The sequence below is a fragment of the Ornithorhynchus anatinus genome, chromosome 6 (genome assembly GCF_004115215.2).
Source record: "Ornithorhynchus anatinus isolate Pmale09 chromosome 6, mOrnAna1.pri.v4, whole genome shotgun sequence".
Lineage (NCBI taxonomy): Eukaryota > Metazoa > Chordata > Mammalia > Monotremata > Ornithorhynchidae > Ornithorhynchus > Ornithorhynchus anatinus.
Genome location: NC_041733.1, coordinates 48,384,516 through 48,411,904, shown reverse-complemented (window position 1 = coordinate 48,411,904; position 27,389 = coordinate 48,384,516). Strand labels below are relative to the sequence as shown.

The following is a 27,389-nucleotide window of genomic DNA, read 5'->3' as shown; positions in this document are numbered from 1 at the left end:
GTCCTTTCCTGGGTGGGCGGTCAGTCGGTCGAACATTTACCGAGGACTTACTACGTGCAGAGCAGTCAATCGTATTTATTGAGCGTTTACTGGTGCAGGGCGCCGTACTAAGCACTTGGGAGAGTACAACAACAGGCACATTCCCTGCCCACAACAGAGTCTAGAAGGGGGAAAGACATCAATAGAAAGAAATGACGGAGACGGACAGTCGTGGTGTGGGGCTGGGAGCGGGGAGGAATAAAGGGAGCAACGCAGAAGGGAGTGGGAGAAGAGGAAAGGAGGATTGAGTCGGGGAAGGCCTCTTGGAGGAGACGGGCCTTCGTTAAAGCTCTGAAGTGCAGGGAGAGCGGTCCGGCAGATAGGCGGAGGGAGGGCGTTCCGGGCCAGGGGCAGGATGTGGGCGAGAGGTCGGCGGTGAGATAGAAGAGACTGAGGCACGGCGTTAGAGGAGTGAGGCCTGCCGGCTGGGTTGACACAGGAGAGCAGCGAGGTAGGCAGGACGGGGCGAGGGGATTGAGGAGTTTCCGCCTGAGGCGGACGGCCGACCACCGGAGGTCCTCCAGGAGTAGAGAGACGTGGCCTCGACGTTTCGGTAGAAAGATGATCAGGCCGGAAGGGCAAAGTATGGAGCCGAGTGGGGAAAATGGGCAGAGAGCAGACTCGGGGGGGGGGGGGGGGCGGGGAATTGAGAGAGGGGTCCGGCGGATGAAGGAAGAGCTCACGGGCTCACAGACATCAGGCCCCGAGAGCGGAGGCTGAGCGGGCTCACGGGGGTCCGGAGAGCGGGCCCGGAGGGGAATCAAGGTAGGGGACGTAAAGAGGGGACCCCCGTCCACTGCACGGAGACGGCGCCGCCTTACACCTCTGTCTTCCAACACACACACACACACGCCGTGTTCCTTTGACGTCCGGTGAGTAGAGAGAGCGGTCTGTGACGGGTGAGGAAAAGTCGCTGAGGACGCCCATACCCCGACCCTCCTCGGGGAAGGGAGGAGGAGGAGGAGGAGGAGAGGAGGCTCTTCCTCCTGCCTGCGGCCGTACGTTGGCAGGGAGCGGGGAGGGCGAGTTTTTTCCATCAAGGATAGCTCTCCTCCTCCGGAGCACGGATAACCGAAAGCGGAGGGAACCGATAGGTGGGGGGGAAATCTCTCGGGATCCCCTACTCACCCACTCCCCAGCAACACCGCTGATCCCTCCCTCTTCTCAGGCTTCCATCTAGGGTCACGCGGGGCTGCCGGGGGTGCTCTGAGGGGCCGGACACCACGCAAGCCCACCTTGTCTCTCCCTTGAGCACGAGATCCCCAGAGGGGATCCCTTTCTAGACTGTGAGCCCGTTGTTGGGTAGGGATTGTCCCTATTGGTTGCCAAATTGTACTAAGCGCTTAGTACAGTGCTCCGCACACCGTTTAAGCGCTCAGTAAATACGACCGAATGAATGAGAGCTGGCGCGGGGGTTGGGGAGGGGGACACCCTTCTCCCCATCCCACTCTTGGCTGGCTAGTCGGTCAATAGTATTTATTGAGCGCTTATTGTGTGCAGAGCACTGTACAGAGAGCTTGGGAGGACAATAGAACAAAAGAATAATAATGATAATATCTGTTAAGAGCTATGTGCCAAGCACGGTTCTAAGCGCTGGGATAGATACAAGATCATCGGGTTGCCCTACGCAGGGCTCACAGTCTCCACCCCCATTTTCCAGAGGAGGGAACCGAGGCCCAGAGAAGTGCAGTGACTTGCCCGAGGTCACCCAGCAGAGAAGTGGCAGAGGCGGGAACGGATCCCAGGTCCTTCCGACTCCCAGGAATTGCTCTATCCACTAGGCCACGCCGCTTCTCTATTAATTAAGGGGCATCCGCTGAATCCGACTGACCGATAACTGCGAGTGGAGTTGCTTTGGGGTCAGGTGTGCGTTCAGGGGAACACCTGCCTATTTATTTTGGTGACTCCCCGTACCCCCCCAGTTGGACCGCCCACAAACACAGCCCCCCGAGCTCTTTTGGACGGCTTTTATTGCAAAATACAAAACAAGGTCGATCGCCGACTCAACCGACGCTGCAGAAGAGCACCACGTTTTGTTCTTTTTTGTTGTTGCTTTTTTTTTTTTTAAAAAAAAAAAACCCACAGCAACGGGAGGAAGCTATCTGTTAAAAACAGACCGGTGGACACGGACCAGCGGTTCCTCACCGACTCGAGAGTCAGAACCGTCTTCCCGCCCCGAGTTCTGAATTCATTTCCAGCCGCGAGACGGGTGCGGGCCCGTCCGTCGCTCCGTCCAAACCGGAGCGGGCGGGACACCCCGCTCACTGGGGCCGGCGAGTCCCCGGGAGGGAGGGAAGGAGGGGAACGTCGGAGGGGCTGCCTTCTTTCCCGTTCAAGGAGTCGGAGCCCCGCCACCCCGGTCCACCCTTTCGGACGGAAGAGCAACCGATTCCGGGGTCTCGGACGGACGATCGGAGCACCGACCGAAATTCGGGTTTCGCGGCGACGGCTCAACCCGGTTTAAAATCCCTCTCCGTTTTCAAACCGGACCTTTTCAGCGACACCTCGTCTCGGAGGGGGCTATTTCTTGCCCCCCGTTCAAAAGACGCGTTTGTAGTGACTTTGTGCAAACCCGGGGCGGGGGAGGTTGCTCCGGGGGGCGGCTCGGAAATGCCCGCGGGGAGGAAGTTGAGGAGTCGAGGGGAAGACCCGAGACGTCCTTCCCAGAGCGTACCAAAGACGGGGGAGTCGGGTTCGAGAAACGGCATCGTTCTACCCACAGCACCTTTCAAGTCTCAGGAGGGCACTGCTTCAAAGTGCAACTTGGACCTGAAAATAGAGATACATCCAGCTCCCCACAATTGGGCTGCACCGATAAGGCAGGGTGTTCAGAATCGACAATTATCTCATTTAATGCAGGCTGCCAGAACTCGGCCGTCCCTTACTTTGCTAGCCAAGACCAGGATCCGGTTTGAAAAATGCCAAGAGATTCCATTTTTGAAAAAAAAAAACAGCCTCCCCACAGAACGGGAAGATTTTTGGACTGCCGAAGGCAATCCGCTTCTTCGCCAGCACTTTGGGAACGACGTTTAGATGCTTCCAATGCCGTGAAAATGCCCTGACGTTCAAGTGACAGGGACCGTGTCCATCGAGCATTTCTCATTCAAGTGTACCGTACTAAAAAGGCGCCCTCGAAATTTGGAGAACGCAAGTCACTTTTCAACCCTCCGCCCCCCAGATCTGTCAGGACGGCCCCGGGCAAAATACCATTTAAAAGCCACAGTTAAAAACTCACCTCAGATTCCTTCGCACATCCCTGCAGACACAGGCAAGTTGAACAGACAAACAGAAATCTCCCGAGAGGATTCTACAACTACAATTTCAAGTGTGTGTCACGTTTAGGAGATACAGGATGCTACTGAATCTTTTCTATTTTGAAATCTATTTTTCTCCAATGAGTAAGAGGCTTCCGGTCGGAAAACCAAGGCTAGGAGATCACCTGAAAGCCCTCCTTCGACGAAACGATCCACCTTCCGTCTACGCCTCTGTTCGCTCCAATTGAATACGCCCCCAAAAGACGATCCCCAAGCTTAAGAAATACATCACCGCCCTTCGGCGAATGCAAAGTATTGGTGTGTTTCCTGAATTTTTGCTACCGAGAAGCCCGATCAAGTAGAACCCTTTCTGGCCAAACCGGAGAGCGCGTCGTCTCCTCCTTCCCGGCCACTCGACAGACCGCAATCCGGGAATCCGATCGACTCGAACCGGTCGTGTCGCCTCTGCCCTCCTCCTCACGGGTTTCCGTCCGTTGACCCGGATCTCCGGCCCGACTCCGGTCGACGGATTTGGCAGGTTTTCATTTCGCTGGTGTGAAATGTCCGCTTAAAAACGACGTTTCCGAACGGGGATTAGAGGGATGATTCTTCTCTTCCCAAAACGGTGACCGCGGCCCACCCGACGGGTCGGGAAGCCTTCCGAGAGACGGCCCGGAAGTCAGAAATGGGAAAAGAGCGTCGTTCCAGACCGAGACAGAGGAGCCACGGAGAACGACTGGACGGCGGCTCATTTCGTCGAGGAACTTGGCGGCGGAGCGGCATCCCAAAGGACTTGGACGACGAGCTCGGGCTCGCCGGGACGTGCTCTACGGGGCGCCGCCCGGGCACTGCCCCCCAACCCCCAAGGTCCCCGCCAAACCTCCGCGGCCGAAGAGGCTCCGGTCAGCCCGGGACCGGAAGCCGGGGAGCACGGCGATGGGGGAGGCCGCTTGCGTTCCGGTCTTCCGGACGCGGACCTCTTCTTCCCGGCCGACGCCCGGGGGGAGGGGGAGGACGGCACATCCCGGACTAACCTTCGGCTACGCGGAGTATTTGTGGAGGAAACGCTCAAAGGCGTCGTAGATGGCTTGTCTGAAACACAGCAGGACGGGGAGATAAGGCAGGCGGATCGGCGGCGTTCAAAACCGCCCGGAGGCGGTCGGATTTATGCCCGGACGGTGAGCGACTGGATAAGTTGGGACAAACGTGTCTACCCCGCTCCGTCCTATCGACCTCTCCCAAACGCTTAGTACGATCGGTGGTGTTGATCGAGCGCTTTCTATGTGCGGAGCGCCGTGCCGAGCGCTTGGGAGAGGACGATCCAGCAGCGTCGGCAGTCACGCTGCCTGCCCGTAACGGCGCTCAGCACCCGGTGAGGGCTCGATATTCATTCGATTCATCCGATCGTATTTATTGAGCGCTTACTGTGTACCGAGCACTCTACTAAACACAAAGGCGGCATGGCCTAGTGGGAAGAGCACGAGTCGGAGGACGTGGGTTCCAATCCCAGCTCCGCCACCTGTCTGCTGCGTGACCTCGGGCAAGTGACTTCACTTCTCCGTGCCTCAGTGAGCTCATCTGTAAAATGGGGATGAGGACTGGGAGCCCCACGTGGGACAACCTGATTATCCTGTACCTACCCCAGTGCTTAGAAAGTAAACAAATACCGTTAATATTATTATTAGATCCTGCTGATGGATCGATGATAATGGCCTTCCTAAAGCACTTACTTGGTGCTAAGCGCTGGGGCAGATGCTAACCCCGCTACTCTTTAAGCTTCCTATAGAGAGAGATCGTGTCGACCGCTTGGGAGAGCATGAGAAAACAATCGTAATAATAATAATAGGTTGGTATTTGTTAAGCGCTTACTATGTGCCGAGCACTGTTCTAAGCGTTGGGGTAGACACAGGGGAATCAGGTCGTCCCACGTGGGGCTCACAGTCTTCATCCCCATTTTACAGATGAGGTAACTGAGGCACCGAGAAGTTAAGTGACTTGCCCAAAGTCACACAGCTGACAAGTGGTAGATCCGGGGTTCGAACCCATGACCTCTGACTCCAAAGCCCGTGCTCTTTCCAGTGAGCCACGCTGCTTCTCTGTGTTTATGGAGTGCTTACTGTGTGCAAAGCACTGTACTAAGCACTTGGCAGAGGACAAAAAAACAGAGGCTGGTCGACAAGCTCCCCGCCCGCAGCGAAATTTACAGTCCGGAGGGGGAGACAGCCGGAAAAATCAATGACGGATCTGGCCCTCAACTGCTGAGGGGCTGAGGTGAGCGCAGGCTCCGAATCCAAAGGAAAGGGCGACGCACAAAGGGAGAGGGAGGAGGGGAAAGGAGGGCTTGGTCGAGGAGATGAGATTTTTACGAGTCCTTGAAGGTGGGCGGAGTGATCGTCAATCAAATCCATCAACGCTAATTACTGAGCTCTAACTGTGTGCAGAACACTGTACCAAGCACTTGGGAGAGGACAAGACAACAATACAACGGACCCATTCTCTGCTTAGAGTCCAGAGGGGGAGACAGACGTTAGGAGAAATAAATAAATTACGGATATGGACAAAAGCCCTGTGGGTTGGAGGGTCGAGTGTGAGTAATAATAACAATAATAATAATAATAGTATTTGTTTAGTGCTGAATTATGTGCCAGGCACCCTACTAAGTGCTGGGGTGGGTACAAGCAAATCGGGTTGGACACAGTCCCCGTCCCACATGGGGCTCACAATCCTGATCCCCACTTGACAAATGAGGTGACTGAGGTACAGAAGTATTTTATTGCACTCTGCCAACCGCTTAGTGCAGTGCTCTGCACGCAGTAAGCACTCAATAAATACGACCGATTTGAATGAAACGACTCGCCTAAGGTCACCCTACAGAAAAGCGGCAGAGTCAGGAAGAGAACCTATGACCTTCAAGGATAAAAGGAGCAAACCAGGACAAGGCAGAGGGGAGTGGGATCATCTGTGGGCTACCAATCGACGGATGGTACTGACTGAGAACTCGCTGTGTGCGGAGCACTGTACGGGGCGCTCGGAAGACTACGGTGCAAAAGAGCCGGTTGATCTGATCCCCCGGTACAACCATCTTACAACCTAGAGAGAGGAAGGCCAGGGCTAATGTGCTTCTCCGAGCGCTTGGTACAGTACTTGACACACAGTAAGCGCTCAATAAATACCGCTGACTGAATGGTTACTGGTGGACTGAGGTGACAGGAAATGAACTAGACTCCATGGCTTAATAGTGACTGTAATCACTATTATAACGATAACAATAATGGTGGTATTTGTTAAGTACCGCCTCTTCATTCAATCATATTTATTTATAATAATGTCGCTATTTGTTAAGTGCTTACTTTGTGCCAAGCACCGTTCTAAGCGCTGGGGGAGATACAAGGTCATCGGGTTGTCCCACATAGGGCTCACAGTCTTCATCCCCATTTTCCAGATGAGATCACTGAGGCCCAGAGAAGTGAAGGGACTTGCCCACGGTCACACAGCTGACAAGCGGCAGTGTCGAGATTAGAATCCATGACCTCTGACTCCCAAGCCCCGGCTCTTTCCACTGAGCCCCGCTGCTTCTCATTTATTTAGCATTTACTGTGTGCAGAGCACTGGACTAAGCGCTTGGGAGAGTACAGCCATAAAGAGACACATTCCCTGCCCACAGTGAGCTTAGAGTCTACTAGGTGTCAAGCACTGTACTAAGCACCGGGGTGGATAAAACAGAATGAGGTGGGACACAGTCCCTGTCCCCCACGGGGCTCACAGTTTAAGAGGGAAGGAGAACAGGTAACGAATCCCCGTTTTCCAGGTGAAGAAACTGAGGCCAAGGAAAGGGAAGGGACTCGCCCCAAGTGTCGCACAGCAGGCAACGTGACGGAGCTGGGATTAGAACCCAGGTCCCCTGACTGGGCCTGGCCCTTTCCCGGTTTGCAGGAGTCCTAAGAATAATTAGAAATTCTGGTAGTTAAGCGCCTGCCATGCGCCAAGTAGAGAAGCAGCGTGGCTCAGTGGCAAGAGCCCGGGCTTGGGAGTCAGAGGTCATGGGTTCGAATCCCAGCTCTGCCATTTGCCAGCTGTGTGACTCTGGGCAAGTCACTTAACTTCTCTGTGCCTCAGTTACCTCATCTGTAAAAGGGGATTAAAAACTGTGAGCCCCAAGCGGGACAACCTGATCACCTTGTATCCTCCCAGCGCTTAACAAATACCACATTATTATTATTATTATTATTACCGTGCTAAGCGCCGGGGCAGCAGCACGGCGTAGTGGCTACAGCACAGGCCTGGGGGTCACAAAGTCAGGGATTCTAATTCCGCTCCTCCGCCATTACCAAGGGTTGAGGGCAGGGGAGAGGAGCCCCGGCCATCCCCCGGGGCCGCGGCCTGAAGGGAGGACGTCCCCGCGCGGGCCCCGACCTACCGGAACAGTCCCTGCTTGAAGAGGTAGGCGCTGATGTGGCCGCCCTCCAGGTAGCGGATCTCGCACCCGGGCCAGATCTCCTGCAGGCTGCGCACGCCCGCCCGGGGGATGTACGCGTCTTCTTTGGCCTGCACCACGATGATCAGGCTCGGGTCCACCGGAACTGCCCGGGCCCGGGGGGACGAGGAGCAGAGGGAGGGATGGAAGTGACGGGGGGGAGAGGCAGGAGAGAGAGACGGAGGGAGGGAGGGAGGAAGCAAGAGGGAGAGGGAGCGGGAGAGAAAGAGAGGGAGCGAGAGAAAGGGAAGGGGAGCGAGAGAGAGAGAGGGAAATGGGAGAGAGGGGGGAAATGGGGAGAGAGAGTGGGAATGGGAGAGAGGGTGGAGACGGGAGAGAGAGTGGGAATGGGAAAGAGAGGGGGAAACGGGAAAGGGGGAGAGGAACCGGGAGACGGGGGGAAACAGGAGAGAGAGGGGGAAATGGACGAGAGAGGGGGAATGGGAGAGAGGGGCGACCGGGAAAGATTGGGGGGATCGGGAGAGACGGAGGGACCGGGGCAGAGAGGGGGAATGGGAGAGAGAAGAGGAACGGGAGAGGGGCGAATGGAGAGAGCAGGAAGGGAGAGAGAAGAGGGGGAAAGGAGGGGTGTATGTGTGCGGGAGCGGGAGTGAGGGGAAGTGGGAGAAGGAGCGAGGGGGTGAGAGAGAGTTTGAGTGGGGGGGAGGAGAAAGCGCGAGAGAGCAAGGAGCAAGGGAGAGAGAAAGACAGGAGACAGAGAAAGGGGGAGACAGAAGGGGGGGGTGAGAAAGACACAAAGAGGGGGAAGGGAGACACAGAGACAGAGAGACACCGAGAGAGAGAGAGAGAGAGAGAGAGGGGAGTCAGTGCCCGGGGGCCCCGAGAGGGGCAGTGGGTCCAGCCCGCCCAGCCGCCCCCCGCCCCCGGCGCCCGCTTACCTGAGAAGTTGGCTACGTGGGTGCACTCGTCCATGACCCCTTTCATGAAGAGGAGGGACTCGGTCTGGAGGGCGCCGGTCCCGGCCCCGGGCGGGCCGGGCCGCGGGCCGGGCGGCCGGCCGAGCGGCGGCCGCGGGGGCCGGGCGGGGGCGGGTGCCCCTCCGCGGCGGCGCTGGAGGCCGGCCGGCCGACGCGGCGGGCCGGCGGCGAGGCGGCGGGCCGGGGCGCCGCCTCCGGGGGGAACTCCGTCACCGCCTCCAGGCCCATTTTGAACGAGTCCGTCTGCAGCGGCGGGAGAGATCGAAACCAATCAGTCCGTCCATCCGTCCGTCCGTCCGTCCGCCCTACCTACCGAGCGCTTACCGACGATCCGCGGTACCTGCTGAGCCCTCGCTGTCAAGCAATCCGTTAACGGTATCTAGTGAGCGCTTACCGCCACTCGACCGACGGTATTGATTGAGCGCTTTCTGGCGATCAATCGTGGTATCTCGTGGGCCCTTCCTGGGTGCAGAGCACTGGACTGAGCGCTCGGGGGAGGACGCTCAGCCTCAGTAGACACAGTTCCCTGACCACAGTGAGCTTCCAGTCTAGAGGGGGAGACTGACGGTACCGATCGATCCTTCCATGGCTATTTACCGAACGCTTACTGGGTGCAGAGCCCTCTACTAAGCGCTGGGGAGAGGGAGACAGAACAATATCACCGACCCGTTCCCTGCCCGTGACAAGCTTCCAGTCCAGAGGAGCCTCGCACAACAAGAACTCTGATCTCCGGCTCCAGATTCATCGTGGTCACGAAACGTGTCCACCAACTCCCTTGTACCGTCCTTTCCCAAGTGCTTAGCACAGCGCTCTGCACACAGAAAGGGCTCAGTAAATACCATCGATGTGGCGAGTCCATCTCCACACCCCCAACCGGGAGGCCGACGGGGATCTCGACCCCCAGGGTTTCGACCGTAACGTTCGGCAGCCTGGTGACCTCCTCGCTCCAACCCTCTGGGCCTTAGTTTCCTCATCTGTAAAATGGGGATAAAAACAGATGGCTGTGAGGGGCTGTGCTTGAGGTGGCAACCTTGCATCTAACCCGGCGATTAGCCAAAGTCAGTTCTTGGAAAATAACTCTGGTCTCTGTTAAGCGCCGAATACGTGCCAGGCACTGTACTAAGCGGTGGGAGAGAAATCGGGTCCTCAGGTCCCACGTGGGGCTCCCAGTTTAAGCAGGAGGGAGAACTGGGATTGAATCCCCATTTTGCAGATGAAGGAACTGAGGCCCGGGGCAGCAAAGGGACTCGCCCGAGGTCACCCAGCAGGTACGTGGCAGGGCCGGAATTAGGATCCGGGTCCTAAATGCCATTTTCTTGATATTTTCCCAGTTTTCCAGTCCAGGAGGAACTGGGCGCACTTTTTAAAAAATACTATTTGTTAAGCGCTCACTGCGTATCCCACACTGTACTAAGCACCAGGGTGCATTCAGGTTCGCCAGGCTGGACACAGTCCCCGCCCCACATGGGACTGACACTCTAAATTGGAGGAAGGAGGATTTCGTCCCCACTTTACACCCAGAGAATAATGATGATGATAATGATTACGGTGCTTGCTAAGCGCTTACAACGTGCCGAGCACCGTTCCAAGAGCAAGGTGATCGGGTCGTTCCACCTTAGGGCTCACAGTCTTAATCCCCGTTTTCGAGAGGAGAGGGAAACTGAGGCCCAGAGAAGTGAAGTGACTTGCCCCAGGCCACCCAGCAGACAAGCGGCAGGGCCGGGATTAGAGCCCAGGTCCTCTGACTCCCAGGCCTGGGCTTTTTCCACTCAGAAGTGCTGCTCCTCCTTAAGTGAAGTGACTCACCCAAGGTCACCCAGCAGACACAGAGGCGGAGCTGGGACGAAGAACCCAGGTCCTCCCCTTCTCCCAGGCCCGGGCTCAACCGCCCGGGCCACGGGCCGTGAGGCCAACGAGAATACGGCCGCTCAGTTCGACTTACTCCGCAATACTCGAGCATCTGAACGATTTCTTCCTCGTAGACGGTCTGGGTGTAATACTGCTTGTCCAGTTCCCGCCAGTTAATCGATTTGCTCAGCACCCCCTGAAAGGAAACCGAATCGATACTCACAGCACGACGGGGAGCGTCGCTTTAGCCTTCAAATATCCCGGTCACGGGACGGTTTCAGCTAAAACCTCTAAGTACAACCGAGGAACACCGACTTCTTGTTTAAAAAATTAAAAAAAAAAAAAAAAAGCCACGCACGCCGACTCATTATTAAAACAAATAAAAATAGATGAATTTACCGTAGTGAAGACTCCTGAGGCGGTCGACCAGGACAGACAGGGGACCAGGGGGAGTGGCTTGGGCCAGTTAGTTACGGCTAAAGAGGCCATCTATAGGGAGATTGCAACGAAACGCGATGAGACCCCCACGGTTGAGGGACCGTCTTGCCGAAAAATACAAAATCAGACCGTGAGCGTATCACGAGTGCCCCGTTGTGGAGCCCTGTAGTAACAGAGGCCATCTGATAATAACAATTAATTATAATGACGGTTCTTGTTAAGTTTCCTCTCAGGGCCAACGCCTGGAGAGTTTCCAGTCCTCTACCAGTCACGACTCCGGGGGGCGGGGGGAAGGGTCAAGCAGAGGCCCGTCCATCCCCAGCTTGGCTAGTGGCTAGCGAGTGGCCGGCCGGCCGCTGCAAGTCAAAACTCCTGGGCTGGGCAGCAGCGGCATGGGCGAGAATTGAGGGAGAAGACTCAAATTTGCTCTGCGGAAGGATGCGATGGTAAACCACTTCCGGATTTTTCCCAAGAAAAGTCTACGGATCCGCGGCCGGAACGACTGCGGGTGGGGGCGGGGGCGTTCTGGGAGAGATGTGTCTATGGCGTCGCTGTGGGTGGGACACGACTCAGCCTGTGACGACGACAACCCGAGTGCTTATGAGGTGCCAAGCACTGTTCTAAGCGCTGGGGTAGATACCAGGTAATCAGGTTCGACACAGTCCCTGCCCCTCACGGGGATCCCAATCTTCATCCCCATTTTGCAGATGAGGGAACTGAGGCCCAGAGGAGTGATATGACTCGTCCAAGGTCACACAGTAGGCAAGCGGCGGAGCCGGGATTGTTATTATTATTATTCTCAGCAATAATAACGGTACTTGTTAAGCACTTACTCTGTGCCGAGCACTGATACCGGGTAATCAAATGGACACGGGCCCTGTCCCTCGCGGGGCTCACAGTCTTCATCCACAATGGGCCGATGAGGGAACTGAGCGACAGAGAAGTCAAGTGACTTGCCCAGGGTCACCCAGCGGACGGGTGGCGGAGCCGGGATTAGAACCCCCGTCCTCTGACTCCCGAGCCCGGGCGCTCGCCACTAGGTCACGCTGCGTCCCCTAAGGACCTAAAGGCGGCCCTGAGTGGCACCGCGACGGAACCCCATTAGTCGCGACAGCCGAGAGCGCTTAGAACAGTGCTTGGCACAGCGTAAGCGCTTAACAAATACCATCAGCATTATCATCTTCCCAAAAAGCGCAAGATCAAATCACATCACGAGCGTGTAATGAGGGCCTGGGTGCAGAGCACTGTACTGCAGAGGCCGTCTACAGTGGGACCGCAACCTAACGCCATCGTCTCCACTAACGTCTGTCTCCCCCTCTAGACTGGAAGCTCTTTGGGGGCAGGAAACGTGGCCGTTTACTGTTCTAGCGTACTCTCCCCAGCGCTTAGACAGTGCTCTGCACACAGTAAGCGTTCAACAGATAAGACTCAATGAGTGATGGCCACCCACGGTGGGCGTGCGACGTATCACAGTCAGTCTCGACAGCTGAGAGACCGTCTTCCCGAAAAATGCAAAATCCAATCGAACCATCGAGGGCATATACTGAGTGCCTGGGTGCAGGGCACTGAACTAAGCACTAAGGCCAGCTCAGTTGAGGAGCAGGGCATCCGTCAGATGCTTACTCTCCGCCAAGCAACTGGACCGAGCCCTGGGGTAGATACCGGATCATCAGGTCCCACTCTGAGCTCACGGTCTAACCACGGGGGAGACCCGGGATTGAATCCCCATTTTGCAGAGGAGGGGACTGAGGCCCAGAGAAGTGGGAAGTGACTTGCCCAAGGTCGCCAGTGACTTAGAACACACTATCCCCCCCCCCCCCAGGGAGTTTCATGGGGGAAAAAAAGACACAGTCGATTCACTGACCGTGTACTGAAAGCCTCCTGTGCTCGGAGCGCTGTATTCATTCATTCAGTCATATTTACTGAGCGCTTCCCGTGCGCACAGCACTGTACTAAGCGCTTGGAAAGTAAAAAAGAGACGATCCCTGCCCACAAGAGGCTCGCAATCTAGAAGAGGGAAGACATATGAAAACAAGTAAGCAGACAAATTGCCTGGGGGAGAACTATCCATAGAAATCATCCTTGTCCACAAAAAAGTCCATCCGTGGTATTTACTGAGCATTTACTGAGCGTAAATCACTGCATGAAGCGTCGGAGAGAGGACCACGGGGTTCGTAGTCCAGATCCCCGTCCACAAAGAACTTTCTGCTTAGTATGTTTCGAGCACTGTAATGAGCACTTGGGAGAGTACAATAAACTTAGGAGACGCGATCCCTGCCCACGAGGAGCTCTCCGTCTAGAGGAGGAGAAAGACATTAATAGAAAGGAGTTCTGGATATCAACCAGTCAATGGTACTTCTCGAGCGCACACCGCGACAGTCGGTAGACACGTTGCCTGCCCACGACGAGCTTCCGGGCTCAAGTCTCGACTTCTCCGGGCCCTCCATTTCCTCGTCTGGAAAATGGAGCTTCAATCCCAGCTCTCCCTCCTCCAAGGCTGCGAGCGCCACGTGGGACATGGGCCGTGACCCACCCGAGTAGCCTGCGTCCACCCCGGCGTTCAGTACGGTGCCTGGCACACGGTAATCACCTCACAGATACCATTAGGGAAAAGAAAATCTCCGGCACGACGATCCTGTGAGTTCCCCGGAGACACCGTCCCTTCTCCGACGGCGCCCGGGACGACTCGCTGCCCCGAGCGGGGTCGGCGCGCGGCCGAGAGGGTGGGGGAGACTTACGTGTCCTCCCATGGAGATGCCCGTGAGGCCCAGGGGTCCGAAGCCTTCCCTCTCCAGCCAGTGCAACAGCGCGGCCGATTCCAGGACCAGGGCCCCGCCCATGACGAACAGGTCTGAGACGTTCTTCAAGCTCGACCGTCTACGCGCCCGGAGGGGAGAGGGGTCGTCGGGGTGGGTCGGCGACAGCCCCCAGCCCGCGCTTCTACCCGCCGCCGGCCCGGGCGACCCTCTCCACCCACCGGGGACACCGCGGCGGGGAAGAACTCCTTCGGTCTTCCACGAGCCGGGAGGGGACGACCGCCCACCGGGATTCTAACGCGCTCAATTCGAGCCCGGGCCGGGAAAAGGCGCGAGGTTGTCGCTTCGGGCCGCCGCCGCCGAGCGGCCCGGTTTTTTCGGACTGGGGCTTCTCTCCCTCCCCTCCTGCTTCGCAGGCTTCTCGCGCCCACGGAGGGGTGGGGATGGGTCTGAAAGGGGGAGAAGGAGGAGGGAGGGCCGGATAGGGACGCAGGGCCAGAGAGGCAGCGCCAGGCCACAGCTGGGATCCGATGAGCCTGCCGGGAAAACGCCCTCTGGTTTTCCACGACCTTCCCCGGAATTCTGGACACATTTTCCTCTCCGTGACCCTACGGCCCAAATCCTCAGCTGCAAAGCTCCAGCTGTTCTTCCCCTCCTCCTAACAGCGGCCCCCTTCCATCCGGCCTTCTGCTTCGTAAAGCCGAGGAGACGCCCCCGACAGCCTCCGCTTACTCCCGCCTCATTTCGGAAAACCCATCCCCGGCAAAACCCCATCTTCTAAGCTCGGCCCATCGGCACGGACCATGAGGAACTCGAGGGTGAGAGAGGTGTTGGCCAGTCTGATACCGGGACGTGGTAGAGCATGGGACACGGCCCCTCCCGAAAAGCAGCCAGTTAGGTTGAACCATATATAACACTCCCCCACCCCAATCCAATTTCACCCTACAGATCAAGCCACACACTCAAAACACTTCTCAGTGTTGTACGACCTATTTTACCGGGACCACAATGAGAAGGGACCTGACCTAGTTGAGAGCCCAGGGTTTAGGATTCAGCGTTTTTGTGTAATTTTCTCGTTTCTACTAACGGTATTTGTTAAGCGCTTACTACGTACCAGGCACTCTACTAATCGCCGAGGTAGATCCAAGCTAAATAGGTCGGATACCGTTCCTGCCCCACGTGGGGCTCCGTCTTCATCCCCATTTTACAGATGAGGTAAGCTGAGGCCCGGAGAAGTGAAGCGGCTCTCCCGGGTCACACGGCGGACAAGTGGCGGAGGCGGGACGAGAACCCAGGTCCATCCGCTAGGCCGTGCGGCTGTGAGACCTAGAGCGAGTCCCTTGAACCGAGTCTCAGTTCCCTCACGTGCGAAACGAGGATTCGACTGTACCTGTTCTCCCTCCTCCTCGGCCTGTGAGCCCCACGTGGGGCCCGGTTATCTCGCTTAGTACGGAGTGTGGCGCATACCGATCGCTTAGCAAATGCCACCGTGATTACGACGGACCCGAACTACAACTCTGAATTAGCTCGGTGGCAAGCAGGCAGACACACGGCAGGCGGTAAATCGCGCTATACTTACATTTGGTCCTTTGGCTTTCTGCAACCATTTAAGGAAGTGGGTCAAAGAGAAAATCCAAGAGCTTCCATTTCAACGACAGATCGCGGGAGCAAGGGAGCCCGCAAACTCAATATCGGGGAAAGATGAGAGCCACCGGCTCGAGTCTGGTCTCTCCGCTGGGATCTTTCGCGCCTATTAAGGGTCGGTCCCTGGAATGTGACTGGGCCGATCGACTCTTACGTCGGTCTACCGTACTTCCTGAGCGCTTACCGCGTGCGGAGCACCGGACTGAGCGCTCGGGAGAGTACGCCACAGAGCTGGCGGACGGGTCCCCCGCCCACGACGAGCGTTCAGTCTAGAAGGGTCTTAAATAGATGAGATTGGACTTAGCCGTCGACTATTTCCTCCAGGTTGAATACTGGTATTGAAAGGCTTCATCCAGAGATTTACAACGTGGGATTTGAAGGGTTCCAATCCATCGGTGGCATTTATTGAGCGCTGACGGCGTGCGGGGCACCGTATTGGGCGCTTGGGAGAAGACAGTGCAACAGGGTAGGTAGACGTGATCCCCGCCCACAAGGAGCTGACAGAAATTCAAGCAAGTCCCAGTTGGCCCGTCAAAGGGCAGGGACTGTCTCTGTTACCGATTTGTACATTCCAAGCGCTCAGTACAGTGCTCTGCACACGGTAAGCGCTCAAGAAATACTACTGAATGAATGAATGAATTTAAGGGCCGTGGGGCTGGGCATGGGGTGAAAATTAAACCGCTTAATCAATAGTATCTACTGAGCCCTTACTATGTGCTTAAGGGATACCACAGCCGGAAAGCACACAAATCGACCTACAGTATTTGCTGGGCGCTTACTACGTGCTTATGGTGGCCCAGCCGGAGAGCCCTTCACCCACTGTTTCTCCTGAGCACTTACTGGGTGCTTAAGGGATACCACAGCTATCACTGGCTATTTACTGAACACTTACTATGTACTTAAAGGGACGCCACGGCTGGAAAGCACTTAATGGTATTTACTGCGCTCTTTACTACGCGCTTAAGGGATCCCACAGCCGGAAAGTACTTCAATCAAACAGTATCCGCCGGGCACTCGGGTGCTTCGGGGATACCAGAGCTCGGAAAGGGCTTTATCGAACGGATCTACCGACCATCTGCTATAGGCTTAAGGGATACCGCAGCCGGAAAGCGCTTCAATCCAGTAACATTCGCTGAGCACTTTTGACGTGCTCGAGGGACACCACTATTTACTGAGCGCTATGTGCTTAAAGGAGCTGGAAAACACTTAATAGTATTCACTGATGGTTTACTATGTGCTCAGGGGATACCAAAGCTGGAAAGGGCTTCATCAACGGTATTTACTGAGTGCTTACTACGTGCTTAAAGGGATACCGCAGCTGGAGAGACCGCTGACTTGTTTTCCAGCCAAGGACAACGTCCGTTTCCCTCCTGCTTCCGAGAGCCCGCTCCTGAACCTACCTACTCGGATCACGGCCTCGCGGAGCCCCTCCTCCGGTCCCCGACCCCCTCCGCTGCCGCCAAAGGATATAATAAGGGTTCTCTAACAATAGGGAAGCCATGCCCGCTTCTTTGATCATAGGTCGAGCCATTAGCGTACGTCGCCTCCAGTAATACTGCGGGAGGGAGAAAAAAAAAAATAAGAACAAAAAACAGAGAAGACGCGATCCGAAGACCTCCCTGCCGAGGAAATGGGTCGAATGAGAATCTGTGAGCCCGTGGTTGGGTAGGGATTCTATCTGTTGCCGAACTGTGCTTTCCAAGCACTTAGTACAGTGCTCTTCACACAGTAAACGCTCAGTAAATACGACCGAATGGATTTCGGAAAGGTGACGTTCCTAAGGGGCTCCAGGAGGGCCTCCCCGGTTCAGCCCCTTTTGCCCCTCTCATTCATTCATTCATTCGATTCTATTTACTGAGCGCTTTCTGTGTGCGGAGCACTGTAGTAAGCGCTAGGGAGAGTAAGATATCGCAGTGAACGGACACATTCCCTGCCCACAACGAGCTCGCAGTCTGCCGTGCGCCTAAGAAACGCTCGGTAATGCAACGGACTGATTGTAGGCCGTCGACTCTTTGCGGGTAGAGAACGTGTCGGCAGATCGTCGTATCGTTGTCTCTGGAGTGCTTGGTGGGCCACGGGAAGCGCTCCCTCCCTCCCTCCCCGCCTCCACCCCCCGGCCGGGGTTCTGGAGGGCCTGGGGGTCTGGGCCATCGCTCACGTGGTCTCCGGTGCCGGCCAGGTGGATGCAGACCGGTCGGTGTTTGCTTTTCCATTCCTTGGGCACGATCAGTTGGAACCTGGCAGAAGGACAGAGTCCGTGGAGGGCTCTTCGGGGTGCGTCTGGGGGTCCTCATCTCTTTCTCCCTCGGGACTGGAAGCTCGCTGAGGGCAGGGGACGTGCCCGCCCACTCGGTTCTACTGTCCTCGCCCAAGCGCTCGGTGCAGGGCTCTGCACATAAGAGCTCTATAAATCCCATCGGTGTAGAGTCTCTTCCTCTAGACTGGAAACTCGCTGTGGGCAGGGAACACGTCTACCAATTGTTACATTAATGTCGGTCTCCTCCTCTAGACTGTCAGCTCCTTGTGGGCAGGGAAAGTGTCTACCAACTCTTATATTACTGTCTATCTCCCCCTCCATACCATCAGTCCTTGTGAGGAGGAAATGTGTCTATTATGTTGTTATATTGTCGTCTCCCAGGCACTTAGAACGGTGCTCTGTACACAGTAAGCGCTCAATAAATATGACTGACTGATTGATCGACTTATATCCACAAAGTCGTTTTAATAATAATCTTGGTATTTGTTAAGAGCTTACTATGTGCCGAGCACTGTTCTAAACGCTGGGGAGGAGATAGGGTCATCAGGTTGTCCCACGTGAGCTCACAGTCTTCCCCCCCATTTTCCAGATGAGGGAACTGAGGCCCAGAGAAGTGAAGTGACTTGCTGACAAGTGGCAGAGCTGGGATTCGAACCCATGACCTCTGAGGCCCAAGCCGGGGCTCTTTCCACTGAGCCACGCTGCTTCCCGCGTGGCCCAGAGGGAAGAGCACGGGCCTGGGAGTCAGAGGACCCGGGTTCTACTCCCGCCTCCTCCACTTGACCGTTGTTTGTCCCCGGGCAAGTCACTTGGCTTCTCCGGGCCTCCGTTTCCTCATCTGTACAGCGGGTATTCAATACTTGTTCTATCTGATAATAATAACAACACTAATGAAGACGACGATGATAATAATAATAGTAATAATAATAACGGCAGACATTTAGACCGCGACGCCATGGGGACCAGGGACAGTATCCGACCGGGCTATTTATATCAACCCCAATGCTTGGCACACAATAAGTGCTTCTCAGTTACCTTAACTATTATTACTTAAGGAGCTGACAGTCTGACACATTTCGCCCGGCTACATTTCAGTAGAAGAAACTCCCGGGAAGCCGAGGGGACCGGACTGTCAGCTCGCTGTGGGCGAGGCCTTAGTCTGTTTATTTTTCTACTCTCCTCCCCCAAGCGCTTAGTCCGGTGCTCTGCACCCGCTAAGAGCACAATTCGCGCGACTGACCGGATGAATGGAAAGGCTCATTTTCCGCCCTAGGAGACCAACCACCGACCAACCAACCAAAGGAAAGCAAGAGGACGGCTCGGCGTTTGGAGGCCCGAGAAGCCGGTCTGGGCGGGAAGCCCCGGCGAGGAGCGGCGGGCCCCGGACACCCCCTCACCTGGCTATGACGGACTCCGTGGGCATGATGCCGGGCACGTAGTGGGCCATGGGCGATACGAAGTGCCCATCCAGGATCTTACAGTCCGTGTGCTCGCCAACCTGACGGGGGAGAGGAGGGGAGGGGAAGGGAGGAGAGAGGAAGGGGCGGGGGGAGGGGGAGAACCGGCAGTTCCGGCACCGCGCGCACCCCCTCCCTCGGCCCCACGGTGCCTCTGTCCCCGTCCGTCGTCTATCCGGCGCTTAGAACAGTGCTTGCCACATAGTAAGCGCGTAACGAACACCATCATTATTATTATTCTTCACTCTGGAAGCTCCTTGCGGGCGGGGAATGTGTCTGCTATAGAGTTCTCTCCAAAGCGCTCAGTCCAGCGCCCTGCACACAGTGAGCGCCCAATAAATACCACTGATCGACTGTGGGCAGGGAACTTGTCTACCAACTCGGTTGGACTGTCCTCTCCCAAGCGCTTACTACGGTGCTCTGCGCAGAGCAAGCGTTCAGTAAATACCACTGATCGACTGATCACACCAGCATAGAATTGGGGTGCAGCGGAGCCTAACGGAATGAGCCCGGGCCTCGGAGTCAGAGGACCTGGGTTCCAATTCCGGCTCTGCCACTTGTCGGCTGGATGACCTGGGGCAAGTCATTTTACTTCTCTGGGCCTCAGTGTCCTCATCAGTAAAATGGGGATGAAGACTGGGAGCCCCACGTGGGACAGGGACTTTGTCCAACCTGATGACCCTGCATCTTCCCCAGCACTTAGGATGCCTGGCAGATAGTAAACACTTAAATACCATTAGGGAAAAAGACCCAAAAAACACCCTGAGTCCCTTGTGGGACAAGGCCCGTGTCAAACGTGATTACCTTTTATCTCTCCCAGCACTTAGTTCAGTGCCTGGCATGTAGTAAGCTTTTAACAAAGATCTTTAAAAAAAACAAAAGAAAGAAAAAACCCGGGGTGACTTGGGATTTCCTTAGGGCTCAGTGACCTTTCCCTCTGTCCAGCTGGAAAAGTGGTTCTGTCCATCTGCTCTGATGCTCTCTTTGAAACAGGAAAATTCTCCCTCTCCGTTGATTTCCACAGAACTTGGAGAAGAACATTTCCCTCTGGACAATACCTTGTCAATGAAGACCGGGTAATCTCTTGAAATCAAGTTCTGGCACTTCTCTCGATTACCAATAATCTTTCTGAATTCAAATAACCTAATAGAGAAAAACAAAAACGGAGGAGTAAAGAAGACCGTACATTTTGCATTTTCTCTTACATCATTCGGGCCGCATCTCCTCCAGGCGGCCTTTCCCCAGTTAAGCCCTCTCTTCCCTGGCTCCCTCTCCCTTCTGCGTCTTCTGTTCACCTGGATCTGCCACCTTTGGGCATTTGACAATCACCGCACCCTCGACCCCACGGCACCCGTGTACACAGCTCATTCATTCACTCATTCGTATTTACTGAGCAGGTACTGTACGCGGAGCCCCGCATTACACTATTGGGAGAATACCACAATAAACAGACACGCTCCCTGGCCACAGCAAGCTTACGGTCTACAAACGGGGAGGCAGACATCCATACGTATACACAAAATGACGGATAGGGACCTAAGCGCTGTGTCGCTGGGAGGGGGGAAGAGCAAAGGGAGCGGGTCAGGGCGACGCAGAAAGGAGTGGGAAAAGAGGAAAGGGGGGCTCAGTCTGGGAAGGGAAGAGCACCGGACCGGGCAGTTGGGGGAGTCTACGGGATAGTCGGTAGACAGGCTCCCCGCCCCTGAAGAGCTGACCGCCAACCGTGTGCAGAGCACTGGACCGAGTGCTAGAGGAAGCACGGAAGGCCCGCTCCCCGCTCCGGACGGACGAGTGGATCCAGTGGATCGGAACGGGCCAGAGGAATTCCCCGTCCGGCTGGAGGTCACCTGGGGGAGAGGGAAGGCGGGTAGCGTCCGGGGCCACTGGTGGGTCGGAAGGCCGCTCACCTCTTGAGATCCTCCGGTCGTCCCCACCCTCGGATGAAGAGCTTGGTGAGGAGGAGTCGGCGGTAGAGGACGTCCAGCCTGCTCACCCCCATCGGCGGGCACGCGCGCACCTGAAAACCAAAGCGCCGTCAGCGGCGAGGGCATCGACGGAGCGCCCCCTCCCCCGCTGGCCGCCGCGCTAAGCGCCTTGCGAGGGGACGCTACCGCAGAGTCGGGAGACCCGTCTCCCGCCCACGAGGACCTTACGGTCCACAGTCGATCGGGAGTACTTACTGAGCACTTATCGGGTGCCGAGCACAGCCCTAAGCACCGGGGAGAGTCCGACACGACCGAGTTCATCGACGTGTTCCTTGCCCTCGAGGAGCTGACAGTCTACAATCGATCAAATTTACGGAGCACTTACCGTGTCCTTACAGCCTACAATCGTATTCACTCAACGCTTACTCTGCGCTCAGCACTGTACTAAGCGCTGGGAAGGGGATAATGATAATGTTGGTATTTGTAAAGCGCTTACTATGTGCCGAGCACTGTTCTAAGAGCTGGGGTAGACACAGGGGAATCAGGTTGTCCCACGTGGGGCTCACGGTCTTAATCCCCATTTTACAGACGAGGTAACTGGGGCACCGAGAAGTGAAGTGACTCGCCCACAGTCACACAGCTGACAAGTGGCAGAGCCAGGATTCGAACCCATGACCTCTGACTCCAAAGCCCGGGCTCTTTCCCCTGAGCCACGCTGGATGGTACGACAGAGTCAGTAGCCCGGTGTGGGCAGGGATCGTCTCTATCTGTTGCCGAATTGTACACTCCAAGCGCTTCGTACAGTGCTCTGCACGTAGTAAGCGCTCAATAAATACAACTGAATGAACGAATGAAGAGACACATTGCCTGACCTCAAGGATCGTACACTGTGCAACGAAGGATGGTATCTGGTAAGCGCTTCTGACGCGCCGGACGCTGTACTCAGCACGGGGAGGATACAAGCACATCAAGTTGGACACGGTCCCGGCCCCGCGTGGGACTCACGGTCTCCCTCCCCATTTTACAGATGTGGAAACTGAGGCCCAGTGAAGTGACCCGCCCAAGGCCACACAGCAGACAAGCGGCAGGGCCGGGATTAGGACCAATCAAACGATGGTATTTACTGAGCGCTCACTGTGCGCAGGGCACTGTACTCAAGCCCCTGGGAGAGTCCAACACAGCCGAGTGAGGAGATACAATCCCTGCCCACGAAGAGCTTCCATTCTACGGGGGCGAGATTTGACTTCAGGGTCACCACACCCCTGTTCACCCACAGACCCAGAAACGTTGATGTTTCTCACGGCCTCTGCCGCTACGAAACGACTTTCACCGACCTCAACAGAACTAGGACCGAACAACTGTCCGCGAGGGTTCAACACCTCAGTCAATCGATGGGATTCACTGAACTGTCAGGACAGCTTGGTTCTCGGGAGAGTCCAGACGACCGAGGTGGTAGATTGATCCCCGGCCTCCGGGAGAAGCCGCGGGGCGTAGTGGCTGGAGCGCGGGAGTCAGCATGTCGTGGGTTCTAATCCCGCCTCTGCCACCTGTCTGCTGTGTGACTCTGGGCAAGTCGCTCGGCTTTTCCGGGCCCGTTACCTCATCTGGAAAATGGGGAACTGACAGTGGGAGCCCCACACGGGATTGGGCCTGGGTCCAACCCGATTTGCTTGTATCCACCCCCGCGCTTAGAACAGTGCCTGGCACGTAATAAGCGCTTAACAAATACCATCGTTACTATTAAACTCACCTTATTATTACCTTATAAACTCACCTTATTATTAAAACTCACCTCCTCCGAGAGGCCTTCCCAGACTGAGCTCCTCTTCTCCCTCTACTCCCTCTACCACCCCCCCTTCACCTCTCCGCAGCTAATCCCTCTTTTCCCCCTTTCCCTCCGCTCCTCCCCCTCTCCCTTCCCATCCCCTCGGCACCGTACTCGTCCGCTCGACTGTACATATTTCCATCACCCTATTTATTCTGTTAATGAAACGTACATCGCCTCGATTCTATTTAGTCGCCATCGGTTTTTACGAGACGTTCTTCCCCTCGACTCTATCTATCGCCATCGTTCTCGTCCGTCCGCCTCCCCCGATCGGACCGTAAGCCCGTCAAACCGCAGGGACCGTCTCTATCTGTTGCCGACTTGTTCATTCCGAGCGCTTCGTACAGTGCTCTGCACATAGTAAACGCTCAATAAATACTATTGAATGAATGAATATTATTAGGGGAGGAGACAGAAATGAACCAATTCCAGATGTGAGCAGGGCTCACGTCTAACTCAACGGTAAAGTGGGGATTCCATATCTGTTTTCCCTCCTTCTTAGACCGTGAGCCCCAGGAGAGACAGGGCCTGGGTCCGACCTAATTGTTCTGGTATCTCCTCCAGCGCTCCCTACAGTGCCTGCCACATAGTAAGCGCTTAAATACCCTAATTATCGCCGTTAGTGACAATCGTCCGCAGGACTGGCATAAAAATCCCTGTTCTCCGCCCCCTCGGACCTTGAGCCCGGCGTGGGAAGAGTCTAATCCGATTTTCGGCCACCTCAGCAGTCGGTGGTATTTATTGAGCCCTGCTTTTCTGCAGCGCACTGTACTAAGTGCACTTTGCACAAGGCTCGGCAGTAGCAAGCGTGAATACCACCATTATCTACTGTGATTAGATGTCCTCCAGCCGGGGATGGAGAAGGGAGGAAATGGAGGTCGATAAGAAACTAGGGAGAGTCGGGGGACGGATGCCAAAAGGATTCATTCATTCAGTCGCTTTTATTGCGCGCTTACTGTGTGCAGAGCACTGGAGTAACAGCTCGGGAGAGAACCCGACAACCATCAACTACAGGCACGTTCCCTGCCCGCAACCAATTTTCAGTCTCATAATAATGTTGGCATTTGTTAAGCGCTTACTGTGTGCAGAGCACTGTTCTAAGCGCTGGGATAGATACAGGGGAATCAGGTCGTCCCACGTGAGGCTCACAGTTAATCCCCATTTTCCAGATGAGGTCACTGAGGCCCGGAGAAGTGAAGGGACTCGCCCACGGTCACACAGCTGACGAGTGGCAGAGCCGGGAGTCGAACCCATGACCTCTGACTCCGAAGCCCAGGCTCTTTCCACTGAGCCACGCTGCTTCCCAGTCTCCAGGGAATCCCATTAACGATCCACGTCGTGGATCGTTGATCTCAGGATTCTGGCCCTCTGAGGAGAAGGGGGATTCCCAGAGAGGAAATACCTGAGGTCTGACCTCACCTGATACGCAGGACGCCAGACCTGAATTGGTGGCTGATCCAGAGAGGTTGATCTCTAGAGTTCGGAAAACTCCTAAAATTGAGAATTAACAACGGCCAGCCGGCGGCAGAAGGACAGCAGAGCGTCCAGCGGGCACGGCCCTCCATTAATGCCATCTGAGAGGCGGCAACACAGAGAGCCCGGGCCTGCGAGTCCGCTGTGGGACCTCGGGCAAGTCGCTTCACTTCTCTGGGCCTCTGATCCCTCATCTGGAAAGTAGGGATTAAGACCGTGAGCCCCATGTCTGAAAAGGACCGTGCCCAACCTGATCAGTTTGTATCTCCTCCAGCTCTTAGAAAGGTACCTGGCATATAGAGAAGCAGCGTGGCCTAGTGGATAAAGTCCCGGGCCTGGGAGTCCTAAGGACCTGGGTTCTAATCCGGACTCCGCCACTTATCTGCTGTTGGGGAAGTCACTTCAAACTTCTCTGGGCCTCAGTTTCCTCATCTGTAAAATGGGAATTGAGACTGTGAGCCCCACCTGGGGCAGGGACTGTGTCCAACCCAATCTGCTCGCATCCACCCCGGAGATTAGTACAGTGCCTGATGCATAGTAAGGGCTTAACCATCGCTAGGACTGTTATTATTATTATGCGAATCCCGGCTCCGCGACTTGTCTGCTGTGGGATTTGGGGCGGGCCACTTCACTTCTCTGTGCCTCGGTCACCTCATCTGTAAAACGGGGATTCGGGCTGTGAGCCCGCAGTGGGGCAAGGACCGGGTCCGACCTGATCGTCTTGTACCCACCCCAACCCTTGGAACGACGGCTGGCACACCGACAGTGCTTAACCAACACCACAGATATTATATTGAGTCCTTAACCACGAAAAATCCTTGCTCATTTAGGTCTCCTCGCCAAAGTCACCGCTCTGGCTCAGGAGCCGTGCCCCGGCCTAGAAAGTCAGCGAGCCTCTTGGTGCGGTCTCCATCTCCTGCCAGAAGCCCGCCCCGCTTCCACAGCTGTCCTGAAATAAAAGCTCTTTGGAAATAGCCGGGTGGCCTCGGGGCCAAAAGAGACGCCTCTTTCCTAGAAACCGAGGAGCAGGAGCAGCAGCGCCGGCTCCTCTCGGCTTCGGCTTTTGAGGATTCGCTCCGACCGCGACTCTTACTTCCGAGTGGACTCGGGCTGTGCGGGACGGGGGCCGGGTCCGACCCCACGACCTTGGATCGAACCCAAGGCTCGGCGCAGCGCCTGGCACGGAGTAAGCACTTAACGAGTACCTTGATTGTAATAATAAACACCATACTAAGCACTGGGGCGGAACCAAGGTCATCAGGAGAAACAGTGTGGCTCGGTGGAAAGAGGTCATGGATTCGAATCCCTGCTCCGCCGCCTGTCAGCTGTGTGACTTTGGGCAAGTCACTTTACTTCTCTGGGCCTCAGTGACCTCATCTGTAAAATGGGGATTAACTGTGAGCCTCACGTGGGACAACCTGATTACTCTGCATCTCCCCCAGCTCTTAGAACAATGCTCTGCACATAGTAAGCGCTTAACAAATAGAGAAGCAGCGTGGCTCAGTGGAAAGAGCCCGGGCTTGGGAGTCAGAGGTCATGGGTTCGAATCCCTGCTCCGCCGCCTGTCAGCTGTGTGACTTTGGGCAAGTCACTTTGCTTCTCTGGGCCTCAGTTCCCTCATCTGGAAAATGGGGAGGGAGACCGTGAGCCTCACGTGGCACAACCCGATTATCCTGTATCTACCCCAGCGCTTAGAACAGTGCTCGGTACATAGTAAGCGCTTAACAAATACCAACATTATAATTATTAACAAATACCAACATTATCATCAGGTGGGAAGCGGCCCCTGTCCGACCATCTAAGGCGGTGGGAGGGCGGGGAATTGATTTAATGGGAATTCAAATCACTTCACTCCTGAGCAGCAACTTCTTTTCGTGGAGGGAGGCGGGCCTGAGAGGGGGAAGGACCCGGGTTCTAATCCCGGCCCCGCCACTGGTCTGCTGGGAGGCCTCGGGCACGTCACTTCTCCGGGCTTCCGTTCGCTTACCCCCAAAATGGGGATCGAGACTCTGAGCCCCATGTGGGACAGGGCCTGTGTCCAACCTGATCGGTCCCTATCGACCCCAGTGGCTAGTGCGTAGTACAGTGCCTGGCACGTAATCAGCGCTTAACCAATATCAACCTCGAGGGCACAGAATGTATTGAGTAACTGTTGTATTCTCCTGGCTTAAGCGTTCAGTACAGTGCTCTGCGCATACCCTGGGAGCCCATAATATGTGTAAGTGATATGTACCTGCTAGACCGGCAGCTCCTTGCGGGCAGGCAACGCGTCTGCTAATTCTGTCACGCCGCATACTCTGTCAAGCGCTTGACACAGTGCTCTGCACAGCGCAGGGGCTCCATCAATACGGTCGATTGATACCAATAACTTATGGGGGGGGGGGGAGAGGGAGGATTGGAGAAGAAAGGAAGAGGAGGTCGCTGGGAGGCAAAGGGGGGGGCGATGGGGCTGAGGAATCTTCGGACAAGGAGGCGAGCTGGGGGGCTCCACGTTGCCCAACGGCCCTCCGATTCCCCGCCCCCGCTCCTCCCGGCAGCCCCCGCGCGCCCCCCGGACACCCCTCAGACGTCCCTCCCGGCAGCCCCCGCGCGCGCCCCCCTGGCACCCCCTCCCGGCAGCCCCCGCGCGCCCCCCGGACACCCCTCAGACGTCCCTCCCGGCAGCCCCCGCGCGCGCCCCCCAGACACCCCTCTGTAGACTGTGAGCCCCGTGTTGGGCAGGCATTGTCTCTGTCGCTGAATGAGACCTTCCAGGCGCTTAGTATAGTCCTCCGCCTACAGTAAAAGCTCGCTCAAGACGCCTGAATGAATGAACGGCGCCCCCTCCAGACAGCCCCCGGGGACCCCTCGGACCCCCCCCCCCCCCCCGCCCCCAACCCACGGTGCTCCCGGCCTCCTCCGGCCGCGCGACGCTCTGTCACCCCTCTCCCCGTGGCCGGCTGGGGAACTCACTGAAATCCGTCCGTCGTCCCTCGGCCCCCACCGGCCCCGGCCGCAGCCCCGACGCGACTGACGGGAGGCGGGAGGAAGACGACGGCCGAGCAGACGAAGCCCCGCCCCC

At 56.2% G+C, this 27,389-nt stretch overlaps 1 protein-coding gene across 1 annotated transcript; it reads right to left on the bottom strand.

Moving 5' to 3' along the window:
* Positions 1 to 1,991: 1,991 nt before the first annotated feature.
* ABHD18 (abhydrolase domain containing 18) lies at positions 1,992 to 27,368 on the bottom strand. The gene is made up of 14 exons (XM_029067241.2): positions 27,281 to 27,368; positions 21,013 to 21,122; positions 20,164 to 20,248; positions 19,046 to 19,146; positions 17,550 to 17,628; positions 16,862 to 16,946; positions 15,327 to 15,354; positions 13,730 to 13,868; positions 10,953 to 11,042; positions 10,648 to 10,749; positions 8,824 to 8,948; positions 8,667 to 8,761; positions 7,711 to 7,873; positions 1,992 to 4,385 (listed from the first exon to the last, which is right to left on the bottom strand). Exons 2-14 carry the CDS (start codon positions 21,102 to 21,104, stop codon positions 4,334 to 4,336), a joined length of 1,236 nt encoding a protein of 411 aa, XP_028923074.1. The 5' UTR covers positions 21,105 to 21,122; positions 27,281 to 27,368; the 3' UTR covers positions 1,992 to 4,333.
* Positions 27,369 to 27,389: the final 21 nt, after the last annotated feature.

Bases quoted from the DNA above. Each gene is read 5' to 3' on its own strand.
- ABHD18 (XM_029067241.2), bottom strand. From the start codon at position 21,104: ATGGGGGTGAGCAGGCTGGACGTCCTCTACCGCCGACTCCTCCTCACC. The intron at 19,147-20,163 runs GTATTGTCCAGA...CTCCCCCGTCAG, and splicing joins ACCCGGTCTTCATTGACAAG to GTTGGCGAGCACACGGACTG. The intron at 8,949-10,647 runs GTAAGTCGAACT...CCGCCGCTGCAG, and splicing joins AGATGCTCGAGTATTGCGGA to ACGGACTCGTTCAAAATGGG.